Source organism: Ctenopharyngodon idella, chromosome 3, assembly GCF_019924925.1.
Source record: "Ctenopharyngodon idella isolate HZGC_01 chromosome 3, HZGC01, whole genome shotgun sequence".
NCBI classification, from domain to species: domain Eukaryota; kingdom Metazoa; phylum Chordata; class Actinopteri; order Cypriniformes; family Xenocyprididae; genus Ctenopharyngodon; species Ctenopharyngodon idella.
This window is the reverse complement of record NC_067222.1, coordinates 40175917-40193899: the sequence shown is the minus strand read 5'-3', so window position 1 is coordinate 40193899 and position 17983 is coordinate 40175917. Positions and strand designations below refer to the sequence as shown.

Here is a 17983-nt window from a genome sequence, read left to right as displayed (position 1 = left end):
AAATAAACTCATGTACTTCTCTCAGCGCAAATCCAAATGTGTGTGCTTTGCGCATATTTTGCATGCTTGACGTTAGTTGTTTAACATGCAGGCTGCATGGTTAACAATTCTGAATACAAGTCGCAGCACGTCTCGGGCCAGTTGCATCAAATGATTTGAATAAATTTTTTTTTTTTTTTTTTCTTTGGGACTGGTCATAACTAAGTCAGGATAATAAAAATGTAGATTGATCCAATTTGTGGCAAAAAGGCTGTGTGGCAGCATTGGTTTACAGCATGAATGCCTCGAAAAACACAAAACGCATCTAAAATGGGAAAGAGCTTTGTGATTGACTGACTACAAATAGATTTGACAAGAAATCTGAGATATATTTTTATAGCAGACTGTAGCAGACTGCCGAAAGCTACAGAAAAGAGAAGCTAATGGATTGCTGCAATTCACAGAAACAACTGTTCGTTTGATAACTGCAAATGTGGATTTGCAGTTATCATTTTGTATCAATATGTTGAATCATACCCTATATATTGTATTGACAACTCATCAATTAAATATTTACCATCTTATATTCTGCATAATTGGGTGTTTTTAAATAAACACTGACAAAAACTATACAAGTTTTAGGGCTGGATTATGTGACGAGAGATATATATATATATTTCCCCGGTGTCGAAATCAGACACACATAATGTCAGGAAACATGATTCCTGGCTGCCAATATCCATGGATCACTGGATCTTTGGTTAGTTGTAACAGGAACACTTTCAAGTCCAACCTTTCATTTAATCGTTTGTTTTACTCGCGTTTTCGGAGCTCCCCTATTGAATCCAGTCACACAGCAGGCTCTTTTACCACTCAGTCCGGCTCAGAGGGTGTGTTCTGACGGGGAAGTGACGTCATTGCATACCCTCTATACCCCTTGACTAACTGCTAGTTGGTCAGACAGGTTTTAGTCTTAACATGGTGCTCTGCAGGCTGCATGTTAATTGTTAGATATGTTCTGATTGGTTATATTCTTCAATTTTGCAGCATTTGGCTTTTGTTTAAAAATTATTTGTAAATATTGTTTAAAAAAAATTGCAGGTGATCTATATTGACACCTTCTTCACTCATGTTTTTGTGGTCTTCCTCTTTCTATGTCATTGGTTTACAGCCCTGCACAACGCAATGCCCCAGCAGCCTTCAAGGCCCAGTAATAGGGCAGCCCCACTACCTCCAAAACCTCCACAGCAAAGCACGCCCCAGCAACAGCAGCAACCCCAGCAGACCCTGCCGCAGCAGCTCCAGCCCCAGCAACCCCCTCCGCCCCAGCACCACCTCCCTCCTCACCTCCTGCATCCTCAACAGCAAATCCGCCAGCGGCCGCTCTCCCCTCCCACACTCACTCCCCAGGGCCTGCTCTCCTCCCAGCCCCCACAGATGCTGCTAGAGGACGATGAGGAGCCCGTTCCCTCCATGCCTCTGCCCATGTACCTGCAGCACCTGCACACAAACCGTCTGCAGCAGCAGCAGACGCCGACGTCATTAATGCAGTCTCTGCAGAGCAGGCCGCAGCAGCCGGGCCAGCCGTCTCTGCTGCAGTCAGTGCAGGTTCAGTCTCAACTGGGCCCACAGACCTCCCTGCCCCCGCCGCAGCTCCCCGTTCAGACTCAAGCCCAGCCGCCAGCATCGCATCAGCCCTCCCCGCAGCTCTCACAGCATCAGGCCAGACACATGCAGCACACGCAGCAGCTGAGCTTCTCTCAGGGCCCGGTGCAGACCACGCAAACGCAGCCTAGTCAACACAAAGTCTCTATGCCCTCCACGAAAGCACAGCAGATCATCCAGCAACAGGCACCGCAGCATCACTCTCCACGTCAACACAAGTCTGACCCCTATAACTCAGGTAACATAACAGCCTTAAAAAAATAAAAATAAATAAGGGTGCTGAAACGCATCTCAAATTTTGGATTTTTTTTAATGGTGTAACTTTTCCACCAACTATTTGTTTGTTTACATTCATTTATTTCTGTAGTGAAACAAATAATTTAACTGTTTATCACTATTGTTTTGAATTTGCCAAAATGTTGCCAAAAGCTGCACAGTTTAAACATTATTTAACATGAAAAAAAGATTCCCCAACACTTAAGCACATACACAGCGCAAGTTCAAACAGGTCTTTTTTTGTATTATACAGCTTTGCAAGTACTTCTGTTTTAATTGTGTCTATATTTTGACAGCACACATGCGAGATAACCCCTCTCCACTCATGATGCATTCCCCTCAAATCTCTCAGTATGCTTTAGTCCACCAGTCCCCTCCTCAGGCCAAAAAGGTCAGTACCATTTCCATTTCCTTGCTTTGACACATATTCTTCCACATGTCCATGTGGATTTATATGATGTGATGCATAGCTAGTGGTTTTCTAGATGTGTGTTCGGTGTGGTGTAACTGAAGCTTTGGTTTGCTACAGGAACCACAGAGAGGTCCTTCAGCTTTGGGTGGCATTAAAGAAGAGAAACTGCCCCCATCACCTGTGATGCGTGGTGAGCCCTTCAGTCCAGCCATGAGACAAGAGCCTCATAAACACCCTGAGAGCAAACCCACAATGCCAGGTCACAGCCAACAGAGTGAGTGAAACCACTGAGTTTCAAAGCATGCAATTGTGTTCATTTTAAGCACACTTTGTGCTGTTATGCGGATATTCAAAATTGCATCACTCTTGCTTGAGTTATATCGCTTTTATTTTATAAACAATAAATGAATATTGAGTAACTTGCCTTTAAGACCACATTTTGTCAGAATGTAGGGTTTTTTTTACATTAATACAATTGTTTAGAAATATTGCAGACAGAAAGCTGGTCTAGAACAGGAGTATGTAAATGAGATCCCTGCTTTACACCCCATGCAAAATCACACATCTTTGCTTCCACTACACACCGCTGACATACTCTGGTAGAATGCCACAAACAAATTGAAACAGTGAATCGTCCCAGTGCAGTTATACTAAAAATTGACAATCTTGGTTCTGCTCTGCCAATCAAATAAGAGGACCGTAACTAACTGTTTATCAACTGGTTTTAGGAGCAGATATGAAACCACTTGAAAGTTCCCGTCCTGTCATTCGCTCCTCTGAGCAGAGCGGTCCACCTCCTTCCATGCAGGACAAAGAGAAATTCAAACAGGAGCCCAAGACACCTGTGGCACCTAAAAAGGTACAGGTGGGTGGAAGGGACAACTTTGTTTTATTTTTCAATTAATACAACTGTAACATTTCTAGACTGTTATGCTGTTTTCACACCTTGTAACGTGTCGTTTTGTGCCCAGGATGTGAAACTAAAGAACATGGGTTCCTGGGCGAGCTTGGCGCAGAAATCCACCTCCACTCCTTCATCTGCTCTGAAGTCCTCCAGCGACAGCTTTGAACAGTTTCGACGTGCGGCCAGAGAGAAGGAAGAGCGGGAGAAAGCCCTGAAAGCCCAGGCCGAGCAAGCTGAGAAAGACCGTCTGCGCAGAGAACAAGAGAAGCTTCGGTAAGAGAGCTGACCATCTTACTATAACCTGTCGATTTGAATCAAAGATCACTTTTAGCAGTTTCAAGAAATTTCTTTGTCTTGCTCTCTAAAGGGGACGAGATGAGGAGGACTCCATTGAGACGTCTCGAAGGCCCCAAGAGGAGCCCCGCAGGCGGCCGGAGCAACAGCAGGTTCAGCCACCGCCGCCGCAGCACCAAACTCAGCCCCAAGCCCAGAACCCGGCCCAGCCGCCCTCGGCCCCGCAACCTTCCCAAGCCCCGCCCCACTCCCCCGCCGCCTCTCAGAGTGCACTTGACCAGCAGAGGGAGCTTTTACGTCGCCGGGAACAGGAGAGGAGGAGGAGAGAGGCGGTGAGTTACAACTACAGCCACCTCACTTGTAACATACACTACCTTTCAAACGTTTAGGGTCTGTAAGATGTTTTAAAAGAAGTCTCTTGCACTCACCAAGGCTGCATTTATTTGTTTAAAAAAAAACAAAAAACAAAAAAAAAACAGTAATATTGTGGCACATTGTTGTGATTTTAAATAACTTGTTTTCTATTTGAATATATGGTAAAGCTGAATTTTCAGCATCATTATTGACCCCAAACATTTGAATCAGTTCAGGGCTCCAGACTAACCTTTTTTACTAGGAGAGCTGTAGCCCCTTACTGAAGGAGCACAAGCAGAAAATTTAGGTGCACACCTTAAATCGACCTACGAAAAGTCGTAAAGTCTTCGTGTTTCGTAAAAAGTCCTTGAATTCCACTCTCAAACCTTGAAATTAACAATACCACAATGCAGTTAGTGTTACTACATTAAATCCATGGTGAATGTTGGTGATTTGTGTACTGAAAAGCCTTCTATAACTTGTTCTTTCATGGCACAATGTTTCTCTTGATTTCCACGTTAGTGTTGTTTGATCAGATACGGTTTGTTATAAATGGCTTTCGCACTGGATTTCCCAGTGCTGTGCAGTAACGGTGTCTCGAGATTGGCCCGCGAGTAAAAGGTTGAGAGTACTGTAAATTTGTTACATGTGCCAATGTTTCATTTTGGTTTTCTCCACCTCTACAGATGGAAGCTACTATTGACATGAATTTCCAAAGCGATTTGATGGCTATCTTTGAGGAGAACTTGTTCTGAAGTGCGAGAGGAAGAGATAAACTGCGAAACAAAAGCTCATGGATTCCTTTACATGGACAGAATGAACTCAAATAAGCAGTAAGGGAAAAAGACCCCATCTGACCACAAGAAACACTGAAGAGGCTGAACTAGCGATGGATAAGCTGAGGCCCTGAGAGAGAGAGGGAGGCTGTAGCTCTCCTTTTGCCTTTGCAGAAAGAGGGACCCTCACACTGGGACGGCACCGCCTCTACGGCATTCCTCCTGGATTTGCCATTGTGACCATGGCGGGGAAAGAGAGGACTTGTGTGTGACTCTTAATTAAGAATATGGGAGCAATGGACAATGTGATCGCCGGAGGAATATCTGAACGACAACAATAAAATGTACTGATTCTCTAGTTACGGCATCCATCGACTGCCAGATGTCTGTGGGGGAATAGAAAAAGTCTTTGTTTCCCGTTTGATTTGGTTTCCCTCCCATCGTTTCGTTTTCGCTATATCCTCCCCCCCCCACTTTTTTTGCGAAAACACGCAGGCAAATGGCAGGATGGGATCGGGGGCACTTAGATGATCTTCCTCGGGAGAGGAAGTACAGCTCGCCTTACACCTCTGACTCGTAAACATGACAACACAAACAATATTCACCAGGGGCTGTGACAAATGACTAAACATGGTGTGTTACACACTGTTATCATGTGCAGATTTTTCATTATGTAGGATCTACTGTAAAAAGGTATTTTCTTAATTACTGTTTTGGTTGATTGGTTGGTTGTATTTTTGTTTCTCTTCTCTTCTTCTTTTTTTTTTTTTCTTTTTTTGTTTTGTTGTTGTTTTTCTTTTTAAAAATATTTTTAACTCTCTTACCAACACCTTACCCTCTGATGTCTATGCCAAACACCCATATCCTTTTATGCTGATAGCCGAGACCCGAAACGCTTCACTTAACATGTCTTTCTAAATATATAAATATATTTTCTTGTTCTCCCCACTCGTCATTAAAAGTTTAGGTAGCCTTGTAGAAGATAAACCCTAATATATGCATTATTCTGACAAGTGTTAATCGAGGACAGAATCATGGAAGATATACTTTCATTGCTCATGGTTTTCATGTTCGCCACGGGCCAGAGCGGTGACCCATGTGAGTATCGTTTAGTTTGAATATAATTTAAAGAATACGATAACTATTTTAAGTGTATTATACATACAGAAGGAAAACATGCAACTCTGTGCAACTGGTAGACGTTCATGCTGTCGCGTCGGAGAGCGTCACGTGAACACCAGGCCACAACGCGACGGAGCTCTCAGCTGGTTACTGCATGACTCCTCTTTTCTTTTCACAGATCATTTTATTACAACTGCACAGAGAGAACTCTGTATGCTGTGCTAGATATAATTGCAAAAATTTTGAAAGAAAAAAAGCTACAAAAAAAAATTTCAAACCGTTCTGATTTATCATTGTTCTTGTTCGATTATAGTGGATATGTGTTCTAATTCTGTTATTTGACTCAGCAAGGGGGGCGGGGGGCACAATTCGAGACCTTGGCAGGTCCTCTGAGTTTTCTCTTATAGTGTTTTCTCCAGTGCCTGTATTGTATTGCGATTCTAGTTGGCATATATTACGTTCTGGGAGGGCGAGGGAGGGGGCACGGTTGGACGGGGGGAGGGGAAAATTGGGGATTTAGGTGCGAGAGCTTGTGTTTAAAAGACAAAAAAGGAACGTAAACATTTTATATTTTACCCATTTACAATATTCAGGTTTAAATCTAGTTTTAGCTGGACTTCTTAAGTATACACCGAACAACTCGTTTTTCATTTTCTCGAAACTGCTAAGAGGACATGTCCGATCATCATCTTCATCGTGTGCGTGTGTGTGTGTGTGTGTGTGTGTGTGTCTGGATGTTTGGATGTGTACGTCATGTGGCTGGGGAGGGTGCTCTTACCCGGAGGTTTAAATCGCAACAACACTTCATTTAAATGATATTGCTTTGCAAACTTGTTTTTTTTCTTCTCCTTATGAAGTCCACTTATATAAATATCTATTTTTTCTTTGGTTAATTTGGTCTGTACAAGTTAAAAGAAGAGCAACACTTCATTCCTTCAAGCCTTTACATGTATTTTCTTTTCCATGGTAACAGTTGGACATTATGTGCCATAGATTCGGATTCTCCGGAGAATGTGCTGACCTGCAGCTCAGCAGAGAGTTTGCTTTATTCAGGTATTTTGTTATTTTCTTTTTTTTTTTCTTTTTTTTTTTTTTTCTTTTGGGTTTGTTCAACATTTTCCTCGATTACTGTTTGGTATGTGCGTGGGCTATCGAGGTCAATGGTTCAATCTGTTATGATCATGAAATAAACTCATCTCTTTTATAGAAAATTAAAATGAAACAAATATGAGCCTGTCTCTTTTTTTTATATATATATAATTCATCACCGTTCAGCTCTACACATTGCATCTGTAATGTTTTCCATTGTGTTGCTATCAATTTTTATTCTTCACTTTGAGTGGTTGATTCAATGAAAATGGTGCAAAGAAACTTGTGCCTTCACACGCAACAGTTGTTGTATTGTTTAACATCTTATTAAAGCTCTCAAAAACATTTGGGTCATATTTCACCCCAAAATCAAGATAAATTTTGTGTAGAGAAAATAAAGGCTGCAGATTTAATGTACTTTCCCTCCTTTGATTTGGGGTGAAAAATGACCAGGATGTTTCTTGGCAGTTTCTGTGAGATTTACCATTAACACAAAAATAAGAATTCTGTCATTTACTCACCTGTCTCTAGTTAAAATAAAATATATACACCGATCAGGCATAACATTATGACCACCTTCCTAATATTGTGTTGGTCCCCCTTTTGCTGCCAAAACAGCCCTGACTCCTCGAGGCATGGACTCCACTAGACCCCTAAAGGTGTACTGTGGTTTCCACACCAAGATGTTAGCAGCAGATCCTTGGAAGTCATGTAAGTTGTGAGGTGGGGCCTCCATGGATTGCACTTGTTTGTTCAGCACATCCCACAGATGCTCAATTGAATTGAGATCCAGGGAATTTGGAGGCCAAGTATATATATGTATGTGTGTGTGTGTGTGTGTGTGTATATATATATATATATATTATACCAAAATCTATTTAAAATGCATTTATTTCATTTATACTGATTATAGTTCAAATCCATTAACATATTTATTGACATCAATTAAGACTTGCTGATATAAAATTATATTTAAACTTTATTTAGAGTATTTCTTTATTGCACAATGCACATTTCTTAATATTATGCCTAAAAAGTGTTTTAATATCACTATTAATAAGGATTGTATGATCTCTGTATAATATCAGTATTTAAATGCAAGATATTGCAAATGCAAGTACCTAAAGTATACTTGCAGTAGTTCCACTTTAGTACAATTAAATATACTTAAATATATCTTTATTTGGACTTCAGCTCTTCTGTACAATTAAAGTGCATTAAGTACAAAATTAGTTATTCCAATTTGGCAGACTTTAAGTATACCAGTTTAGTATACCAAAAGTACAATTGCAGAGTATTTTTATTTAGCACATAAATATATAAATGTATTTGAGGTATACTTAGCACAAAATAAATGTATTTCAAATGCATTTAGTATATTTTTTTCACTAGAGGTGTCATTACTGACACCTGAAAAGAGTCATTTTGCCTAATATATCACCTTATGTGGTCCACAATATAAAGTCATACAGCTTTGGAATAGAGAGTGAGTAAATGATTATAGCATTTTAATTTTTTTGATGAACCATTACATTTCCTTCAAATATCATTAGATGTGGTTAAGCAGAGACGAATGTTGGTCTTACAGTTTGATAGAGGAACTATCGTACAGTGACTCTGATGTAAAGTTACAGCATGCTTACATCATTATGTTGATGTACCTGCATCCGGTCAACGATTGCACGCGCTTTCATAAGCCTGCAGCTGGCTTACGTAAGAGGAACGAGTCTACCGGAAGAACATTTACTGCCAAAAAAAGAGTTTGATTTAAACATCTCGATGTTTATAATAAATTCACATACATGAACCATTAAAAATGCACACCTCTCCAGAGAAGTATTTTCATTGTGCATGAAAACGTAGCTTTGACTACGCGTGTTTAGCGCGGACTTTTATTTTGACATCTTGAAAACAGGAAGTTCCTGGATGCGTGACTGTCGAGCTGTAGGACATGGGGGTTAAAATAGAGGTTTTTAGGGTGAGTTTGAGTACGTTTAGACTTGTAAGCAGCCCGGGCTGTCTAAATAAACTATATATAAACAAACTGAACCAACGTTGAGGAATAAATAATTTTATAAAACGCGCAAAAGCTTTAAACGTCCCACTTTGTTAAACACTATTGCTCATCACTGTCTGCATATGTACGTTAAATAACTGATAAAACAAGTGAATATCTATAGATTTGTAATGTTTCTTTTTTTACACAGATGATGGTGTATCTGTCGTTTCCAGTGGCGATGTTTTGGATATCAAACCAAGCAGAGTATTTTGAGGAATACATCGTGAAGCGGAAGGTTTATAATTGCCCTAATAATCTAAGTCAATAATTATACTATTATTCATATAATAAGTAAATATTAACATTAATATTTGTTTAGAGTTATGACGATACTTAAATTTGTGGCCTCTCTGAATCTGTGTTTTAAAATCATATTCAGGCTTCACTAGGAGGTTTCTCTTTTGTGTGTTATTTAGCAGTTCTATATTCAGTTGCTGTTGTTTGATTACATTATATTATCACATTTTTTCAGAGGGAGATTTTCCCACCTGATGAGAAAATGCATGTAAGTATTTCCGCTTTAATTTGATGCACAACTTCAACTGTAATCAAACCGCTTTCACTTTGGTGCTTGCAAGAGTTAGGTTAGGCTGTTTAACAGGTTAAGCAGATATTTGGGTAGATAATATACTAGTCAGCAGCAACATCCCATTAGAATTCTGAAGCCATATATATATATATATATATATAATATAAGTGACGTGCCATTTCTCATTCTCGAACAGAGGCAAGAACTGGAGAATTTCAAAGAGCGCATGAGAAACCGGAGAGAGCAGAAGATGCTGAAACAGATGGCCTTGGAGTCTGAGGAATGACTATAAAAACAACATAAAACAACAAAACTATTGCTTATAATGTAACTTCGGGATCAAGCCTTCATGTGTGACATAAGAAAACTGTAATGCTTCTCCCAAAGTGTCAGACCATAGTTAAAACTTTAATGTGAATATTGTTTCTGGACATAGTTTAATAAATGGGTGGGGAAAATGTATATTTTTTGTAAATATATAAGTCTTTAAACAGTTAGAATTGAGTGGTTTGACTTTATTGTGTGTATAGCTTTACATTCTTAATGAATAAATAAGAACACTGCTTTTTGTTTTTGCTGTTGATTTTTTTTTTTTCCAATTTGAAAATAAATATAAAGGAATTTCTTTTTTAATCTTGTTTGTTGTCATGTTTTTTATTCAATTTTAATATGTAAGTATTATACATTTTGTCATATTTGGTATTTGCATGTTGTAATAGGGTGTTATTTAAAGTACAAAATGGAATAATTCGGGTTTAATGCAAGTTCATCTCAGTCAACAACATTTGTGGCATAATGCTGATTGCCAGAAAAATAATTCAGACTCGTGTTTTCCTTGTATGTTTAAAAAAGCAAAAATTGATGTTAGTTTGACACATACAGTGGAACTGAATGGAAGATTTTTGGAAGATTTAAAATCAAATATGAAACTAATGTTTATCAAATTATTTGCATTAATTCTTATGTTAAAACATGTATTTGTGCTGTAAAGCTGTTTAAAGCATAATTTTTACAGCTATTATAGTGTTTTTGGCATGAATGCATTGTAAAATTGGATATTGCACAGAAAATGTTAGCAAGAGATTTTTGTTTACACTAAAATCATAACACAATCTAAATTTTATGTTTTGTTTGTTTATTAGTATTGAAAAATTTAAATCGCTCTAAAAAATGCTGAGTTGTTTTAACCCAAATTTCGGTCAGATATGGACAAACCCAACCACTGAGTTAAAAATTTAATTAAAAAAATTAACAGCTGGGTTTTTTCATATTTGACCCAAATTTGAGTTGAAACAACCCAGCATTTTTTAGTGTGTATCATCTATTGAGTATTTTAATGTTTTGGCCCCATTCACTTCCTTTGAAAGTGTCCATTATGCCAGAAATGTAGTCGATTGAGCTTTACTTGTACTGAACCTGGAATACATGTTTAAGTAAGAAATGGGTGAGAAATGGGAAAACGGGGGCACCGCAATGCGACCACAAAGGGCACATACACTTTCGCGATCAAAGGGGCAGGGGCTCAGAGTTTCGATCAAGGAGGCTTGCCGGAGTTTGACGGGGATATTCCTACTCTGGCCTCCCTGTTAAAACTTTTCCTCAGGGAATTGCCTGGTGTACTGATTCCAGAGCCACACGTGACAAAACTGTTGAAGGTGTTCAGGGGTAAGTGAAGTTGGGGTGGAGATGAGATAAGTGAAGAATCTGGGTACTTGCTGCACAACAAAACAGATTTTCAAATTTCTTAAACTTTTATTTTATCTTGCAGAGTCTAAACAGGAAGAACTGAATCAGGCTGTGAGGATGATCCTGAACAGTCTTCCTGAGGAACATTTTAACGTCCTCTGTTACTTGACGTTCTTCCTGTCCCATGTGGCTGCTGAGAGCCAGTTAAATCTGATGAGATCTAAAAACTTGGCAACAGTGTTTGGACCCACCATCTTTCAGTGAGTGTTTGTATGTGTGTATTCAGCTGATATAGTCTGTTCTTCACAGTACATTACACCGTAACAGACTGAGGTTTCTAGAATTTCTTGCACAAGATTTTAGGGACTTATAAGACACAGAGACCAGTCTGATGGAGCTGTCAATCATAAAAAGGAAGATGGGTGTCTGGTGTATTTAGAAAGGTGACACGTTTGTTATCTGTGTGTGCAGCGTTCCTCTCGGCCCCACCATGTTTGAGGAACAGGGTCTGCGTAACGCCTTGACAGAGCACCTGCTGAACAACCTGAAACATCTGCTGCCAAACATGTACCCTCATCCATCCACCGGCAACACAGCAGTGAGTTTATACTGTGTTATAAGTTTATATTTCTAATGGTGGCATCTGTGTGTGACTGGGTTTGTGAATTGAATGTTGTTAACCTATTACTATTAGTAACTGCTAGTATGTAAGAGTGAAAACGATAATAGATCATTGTTTAGTTTTATTTTATGTGTGAGAGATTGCTTAGACTGAAATGCTTAGAAATGTGTGTGTGTGTTTGGAGGAAGGGGACTGGACTAATGAAGAGTGTGTCCAACAGCTTCCACTTCCAGAAATCAGGTACATATGCACACACACACACACACACACAGGTTTGTTTTGTTATCAAAGTGAGGACAGGCGTAATGGTTTTTATACTGTACAAACTGTATATTCTATCCCCCCCCACACACACACACTCGCACACACACACACACACACACACACACACACACACTCACACACACACAGTTGTTGCTGTCTCTATGAGGATTTAATACACACATTTATTCTATTATTTCAGTGACAGAAGTTCAGCTGTAGTGTTAATAACAGACTCTGTATCATCTCACTGTTACTGATTGATCATGCAGCTCAAAGTATTATGGGTAAAATCGCTCTACAGTTTATTCTGAAACATCAACACAGTTTCACTGATGATCCAGAACAAGCAGTAAACCCAGGATAGAGCGTCTGAGTGAATGTGGTCTGGACTGTGTGGATGAGGCTCATTGTGTCAGAGACGCTGTAGAAGGACAGAGTTCCTGCACTGTGATCCACATACACTCCTATTCTAGAGCTGATGGACTTTACAGGGAGAACAGTGTGTATGTTATTGTGCCAGAATGAGTAACTAGAGGAAGAGCAGTACAACATCCAGGACTGATCATTACCTCCAAACGCACACTCATAACCCCGTCCCTTCCTGCTGATGCTCTTATATGACACTGATATACACACACTCCCACTCCACTCAATCTCCCAGTAACAGCGTCCACACACACTCTCTCTACACAACACCTGACACTTCTGATCAAATCTGTCTGGATGATCAGGATACGGCTGGACTGTGCCAGTGACAGTAATCACTCTGTTCCTCTCAGACAGACGGAGGAGTTTATGTGCTGTGTTCAGATCCAGAGAGAGCTGATGGGAATCTGATGGAGAGAAACACATCAGAATCAGGAATTATGAATCTGATCTTATAATGTATCTGAACTCTTCATGGCTCAATGTTCAGTGTATCATCAGTGTCTCAGTACAGATGACCAGATATCCTCAATCATCATTTACATGATCATTATTAAACTCTTCATCTTTCACATTCAACATGATGTTTAGGTTTAGTTTCATTGTGTTTTGTTTTGACTCTGTTCTGTTTCTGTTTACTTTTGTTCCTTGTCATTGTTAACTGATCTAGTTTCATAGTGTGTGCCATTTTGTTTCCGTGGTTACTGGTTTGTTTCACCTGCATTTCATTTAGCTCTCTTTGTTAGCACTGTATATATATATATATCACCCTCAGTTTGCTGAGTCCTTTGTCTTGTGTTGTTTATGCTGCCTGTTTTCCTGTCGTCTTCACCGTTGTTGTTTTTCTTCTTTGTTTTTTTTTTTTTTAATTAATAGTGCTGCAATTAGACCCCCTTCTCGTTTTTTCCTGACCAAACTGTGACACATGAACACATTCAGTGAGTTTTTCTGCTTGTTTTCTTACTTACATTGTAGGAAGTCGTTCCTGGTCTTGGGATTCACATTGGTGAATGTGACTGTGGAAATAAACAGACATGAACAGTGTGAAGAGAAAAGACAAGATAAAATACATCCATTTCTAAGACTTTTCTAATATGATGTTGTACAGTATGATATTCAATGATCGGATTTGATCCTAAATTCCATGGATTTTATCCTACATCATGTATATATATAAACACTTGCTCATGATGATGAGTGCCGTACTTCTGAACCATCAAGAGATATTTGTGTCTGTTCTGTAGGTGGATTTGATGCATTTGTTCACATTTCACTTGAATTTACGAGGAACTGTGATTTATAAAGTGGGATGCATTTAAGAATTTTTTTTTGTTTATTTGTTTTATAAATCACAGGAACATTTCAGAAACTGTTGTACGTTCACATTTCGGATCTTTCTACACACGTCTGTATAAACGAGGCGCAGGACTTTACCTCTGTCAGAGACCTTCTTGATCTCCTCTTTGCAGAAATCCTCCAGTTTGTCTCTCAGCTGACGGACAGATTCTCTCACGCCATCAAAAGAGGAGAGAGAACTGAAGGGATCGTCGGGTCCATCTGTAGATTCAGGAGGTGCTGAGAGAGACTGGAAACTCTACAGAAAACACAAATCAAAACTCATCAGCTCCACACTTCAGCCAATAACCTGCTCTATATCAGATCTGTGCGGCTCTTGTTGATCTTCAGTAACTCGCCTCAATCCAGCACTTTCACACAATCAGACATTCATGATTTAATGCTACAAACTCCAGTATTTGACACTTACACTCCTGGTGAAAAAGAAAAGTGCATTTCAGCATACTTTTAAAAAGATTACTTATTACAAATATACTATAATTTTAAAAATACACTTAAGAGCAGATTGAATGTATTGTTTTCGGACACTTAATTATTTTTTTAAATTATAATTAAAATATATATTTTAATTAAATGAATGTATTACAGCATAAATTTATATTAAATGGAATTTTTGACTTAATTTGGATTTAAGCATCTTTAAATGAAATTTCATAATTACTTCTCTTTGTCTTCATAATTACTTCTCTACATCCTTTACTGTCTTTGAAATATGATTAAAGTTACTGCTGAATGAACTGACAAGAATTTATGGAAAACTAAAATATACTTTAATGTCATTTGTATTTGATTTGATTGATGTATTTAAATTTATTAGTAATATTATTATTAAATATATTAGTAATGTTAGTAAAATATAAGTTGCAATTTGATACATTTAAAATATGTTAACTTTTTTTATGTTTTATTTTTGTAATTTTAGCCTGAAGCATTGGTGCTCTGCCCACGAGGCTATCGGCACTGATTAAAATATTTTATATGTATATAACAAACTAGAGTCAAAATTATAATAAAGTATTTTATATGTGCTTTAGTATGTTAGTTAACACATCAAAATAAGTGCACTTCTTTAAAGCACGACAAAATATTATTAAAACCCAATGATTTAAAATGTTCTTTAAAGTAAAACTATTATTGTGACATTATTTAAAAGTGTGCTTAAGTGTGTTAACAAACAGTCATGAAAGTGTTTCTCTTACAGTAAGTGGCCTTTTCTTTCATTAATACTGTATTATCTGCAAGTCCAGTTTTTCTTAAATACCCAGGTGAAAACAAAGTACACTTCCATAATGTACTTAAAGTGCTCTATTTTCACGGACTAATTTTGTAATTAATATACTAAAAATTCTTCTTTAGTACTTCTTATGATAATCTTAAGACCATCTAAGTGTACTCAACTGTGTTATTTTAGACACCATGAATATGAACTAAAATGTGCTTTTAACATACAGTACTATCTCTGTTTAAAAAAAAAAAAAAATGTATTTAGTTACCACTTCTAGTACACTTGAACCCATTTTTTACTTTTACATTTTTTTTTTTTTTTTTTACCTGGGTATACTTAAGATTTGGTATAAGATTTGAAGTACACTTCAAGTGCAGTACAATTAAATTCAGAAGGGACTATGTGTGAACTTTCTAAGAAAAGGTTTGGATGATAAAACATAAATGTTCGTGTAACAGGTCGAGCGCATCAATGGAGTCACACTGTAGGGCTGAGAAGATTTGCTGAGGAAAAGCAGTTCAAGAGTAGATTGACCATTATTTGTAACTTTTGACTGGTTAGAGGCACTGAAACTTCACTAGGACCCTTAAGGCTCGATTTCAAGGTCAGGTTTTGTTTGGTTTTAATAAGCATTGCTAATATATACGGCCTCACTTCCTGTCTGGAGACTTCATGGACAAATTCATCAACGTGTTACAGGCGAACAGTTTAATAAAAATCAATCTTATCAGGTTTGAAGATCACCTGACCCAATTTTGGTGACAATTACTGAAAATATTGTAGTACAAATAAAAGATTTCATTAAAAAGATGCTGAAAAATCTAGTTGGGTGGAAATTGATCCCATCAAGTTCACTGATTTCATCATGACAGAAGAAATCTAAAGTAAAAATTAGTTAATAGTGTTTGTCAGCTAATAATTTATTACAGAAAAAAGAGCTCAGAAAAATGTTTCCTGTGAGATTTTCCAGGTCTTTGTAAGTGTGTCTCTTTAAACAGAAGATGATCAGATGAGAGTCTGACTGATGATTATATGATAACAAACACTGGACTGAATCTGAATTCCTGACAACATCTCAGTCAACGGCTCATTCTGCTCTCATGAAATGTTTCTCTTGCTCAAGTCCACTATGATCCTGTTCTTCTAGATCTCTGTTACCTGCAGGAAATGGATGTGATCATGTGTGTGTGAAAGCTGCTCCAGCTCAGCGTCTCTCCTCCTCAGATCATTGATCTCCTGCTCCAGTCGCTCCAGTCGTCCTTCAGCTCGACTCACTGCAGCCTTTTCCTGATCTCTGATCAGCTGTGTGACCTCAGAGCGGCTTCTCTCAATGGAGCGGATGAGCTCAGTGAAGATCCTCTCACTGTCCTCCACTGCTGTCTGTGCAGAGCGCTGTTAGGACACACATCACAATCACACAGTGGCTTCAGCGGGACTGACAGAGTCCAAACTGAGACGTCTCAAACTTCTCTTCTTCTCCAGACTCACCTTATGAGACTCCACAGCCTCTCTCAGCTGCTGAAGATCTTTCTGTCTCTGCTGGATTCTCTGACGGATCTTCATCTGCGTGTCCTTCAGCTGTTTCTGGAGGACAAACCAATAACAGGAAATGACACGTAAAACTACTATCACACAAACATTAAAGTTACATGAATCCAGAACTGGTGGAGGGTTAAAGATCAAGCATGGTAAGTTTATACTGTAGGTTCAAACCACAGATTTATAGCTTCCTGAAATGAGATTATGAACGAATATGAAACTCAAATGTCAGCAGTATTTCATCAGTTTCTAGTTTTATATGAATACTTCACCATAAAGTTTTAATTCATCATTTACTCTCCCTCATGTCGTTCCAAACCTGTATGACTTTCTGTTTATTGTGAGACACAACAGAAGATATTTTGAAGAATGTTTACAGAGACCAAATAAAATATAGACTAAAATAGATGATACATTCTTTAAAATATCATCGTTTACATTTCACAGAAGAAAGAAAGTCAAAAGTAAATGAAGACAGCACTTTCATTTCTGTGTGAACAATCCCTCTCAGTTCATACCTGTTTCTCTGTCCTCTGTGCTGCAGTTGATACAGTGTTGTGGTCTTTATGTTCAGACTCCTTACACCACACACAGATGCATTGTTGATCAGTGATACAGAACATTTCTAGCTCTTTATCATGTTTACGGCAGATCATGTCCTGCAGTCGTTCAGTGGCATCGATCACTTTGTGTGGTTTACGAGAGTGATATTCCTCATGACGGTCAAAATGAGTTTGACAGAAAGACTCCTGACACACCAGACAGGACTTGACGGCTTTGTATTTTCTTCCAGTACAGACGTCACACTGCACGTCTCCAGCTCCAGCGTAACAGTCAGCAGGAAGTTTAGTCTTCTTCAGTTTCTCCACCACTTCAGCCAGCATGGTGTTTTTACCTAAAGCAGGTCTTGGACTGAAGGTCTGTCTGCACTGAGGACAGCTGTAGACTCTCTTCTCATCCTCCTGATCCCAGCAGTCTGTAATACAGCTCTTACAGTAACTGTGTCCGCAGGGAATGGCCACTGGATCCTTCAGGAGATCCAGACACACTGGACATGTGAACGCATTCTGATCCACTGAAATCCTGGCTTCTGCCATTTTACTGCATGAATACAGAGAGACACAAACACACAACAGCTCGACAATACTTCAGTTTCTGTTTCTCTGAACTGAGCAGATGAAATAGTTCCTGCTTCTGTGTTTGAGTGACGTGTGGAAAGCAGGCGTGTCTGTAAAGCAGCTTCCTCATTCCTGGTCCAGGAGAGTCAAACTCCTGCTGAGCAAAGAGCACATTTATGAATGACAAACTCTAGATGATGATCTTCTCCAGACTGGAAATGATCTGAGCACAAGTCATGTAGTGTATTCGCCTTTAGACTGCAGAATTGTCGCTTTTAATTTTTTAAA

The 17983-nt window shown here is 38.7% G+C and overlaps 3 protein-coding genes across 6 annotated transcripts in view; 2 read left to right on the top strand and 1 right to left on the bottom strand.

Annotated features, from left to right (window-relative positions):
* Positions 1–7013, top strand: part of brd4 (bromodomain containing 4) — a 64074-nt gene extending 57061 nt beyond the window's left edge. For 3 of the 4 annotated variants that reach the window (XM_051886099.1, XM_051886097.1, XM_051886096.1), the window contains 7 exons: positions 1151–1882; positions 2217–2311; positions 2450–2606; positions 3061–3197; positions 3304–3509; positions 3604–3862; positions 4571–7013. In XM_051886099.1, the coding sequence (XP_051742059.1) occupies positions 1151–1882; positions 2217–2311; positions 2450–2606; positions 3061–3197; positions 3304–3509; positions 3604–3862; positions 4571–4639 (1655 nt within the window). In that variant the 3' untranslated portion in view covers positions 4640–7013. The remainder of the gene's footprint in view (positions 1–1150; positions 1883–2216; positions 2312–2449; positions 2607–3060; positions 3198–3303; positions 3510–3603; positions 3863–4570) is intronic. The other variant, XM_051886098.1, reaches the window with a different exon arrangement.
* Positions 7014–8589: 1576 nt separating this feature from the next.
* Positions 8590–10092, top strand: LOC127508331 (protein PET100 homolog, mitochondrial). The gene is made up of 4 exons (XM_051886144.1): positions 8590–8849; positions 9079–9165; positions 9403–9435; positions 9656–10092. The coding sequence occupies exons 1-4, from the start codon at positions 8823–8825 to the stop codon at positions 9743–9745; spliced, it is 237 nt and encodes a 78-aa protein (XP_051742104.1). The 5' UTR covers positions 8590–8822; the 3' UTR covers positions 9746–10092.
* Positions 10093–12193: 2101 nt separating this feature from the next.
* On the bottom strand, positions 12194–17778 carry LOC127508318 (tripartite motif-containing protein 16-like). Its single transcript, XM_051886119.1, has 6 exons — positions 17096–17778; positions 16527–16622; positions 16197–16430; positions 13892–14051; positions 13426–13473; positions 12194–12864 (listed from the first exon to the last, which is right to left on the bottom strand). The coding sequence occupies exons 1-6, from the start codon at positions 17672–17674 to the stop codon at positions 12347–12349; spliced, it is 1635 nt and encodes a 544-aa protein (XP_051742079.1). The 5' UTR covers positions 17675–17778; the 3' UTR covers positions 12194–12346.
* Between the last annotated feature and the right edge of the window lie 205 nt (positions 17779–17983).

Excerpts from the sequence above, each read along its gene's own strand:
- LOC127508331 (XM_051886144.1), top strand. The coding sequence starts at position 8,823 with ATGGGGGTTAAAATAGAGGTTTTTAGG. Across the intron at positions 8,850-9,078 it reads TTAAAATAGAGGTTTTTAGG|ATGATGGTGTATCTGTCGTT; the intron begins GTGAGTTTGAGT and ends TTTTTTACACAG. Across the intron at positions 9,166-9,402 it reads AATACATCGTGAAGCGGAAG|AGGGAGATTTTCCCACCTGA; the intron begins GTTTATAATTGC and ends ACATTTTTTCAG.
- LOC127508318 (XM_051886119.1), bottom strand. The coding sequence starts at position 17,674 with ATGGCAGAAGCCAGGATTTCAGTGGATCAGAATGCGTTCACATGTCCA. Across the intron at positions 14,052-16,196 it reads ATCACATCCATTTCCTGCAG|AGTTTCCAGTCTCTCTCAGC; the intron begins GTAACAGAGATC and ends TGTTTTCTGTAG. Across the intron at positions 12,865-13,425 it reads CAGGAACGACTTCCTACAAT|ATTCCCATCAGCTCTCTCTG; the intron begins GTAAGTAAGAAA and ends TCTCTCCATCAG.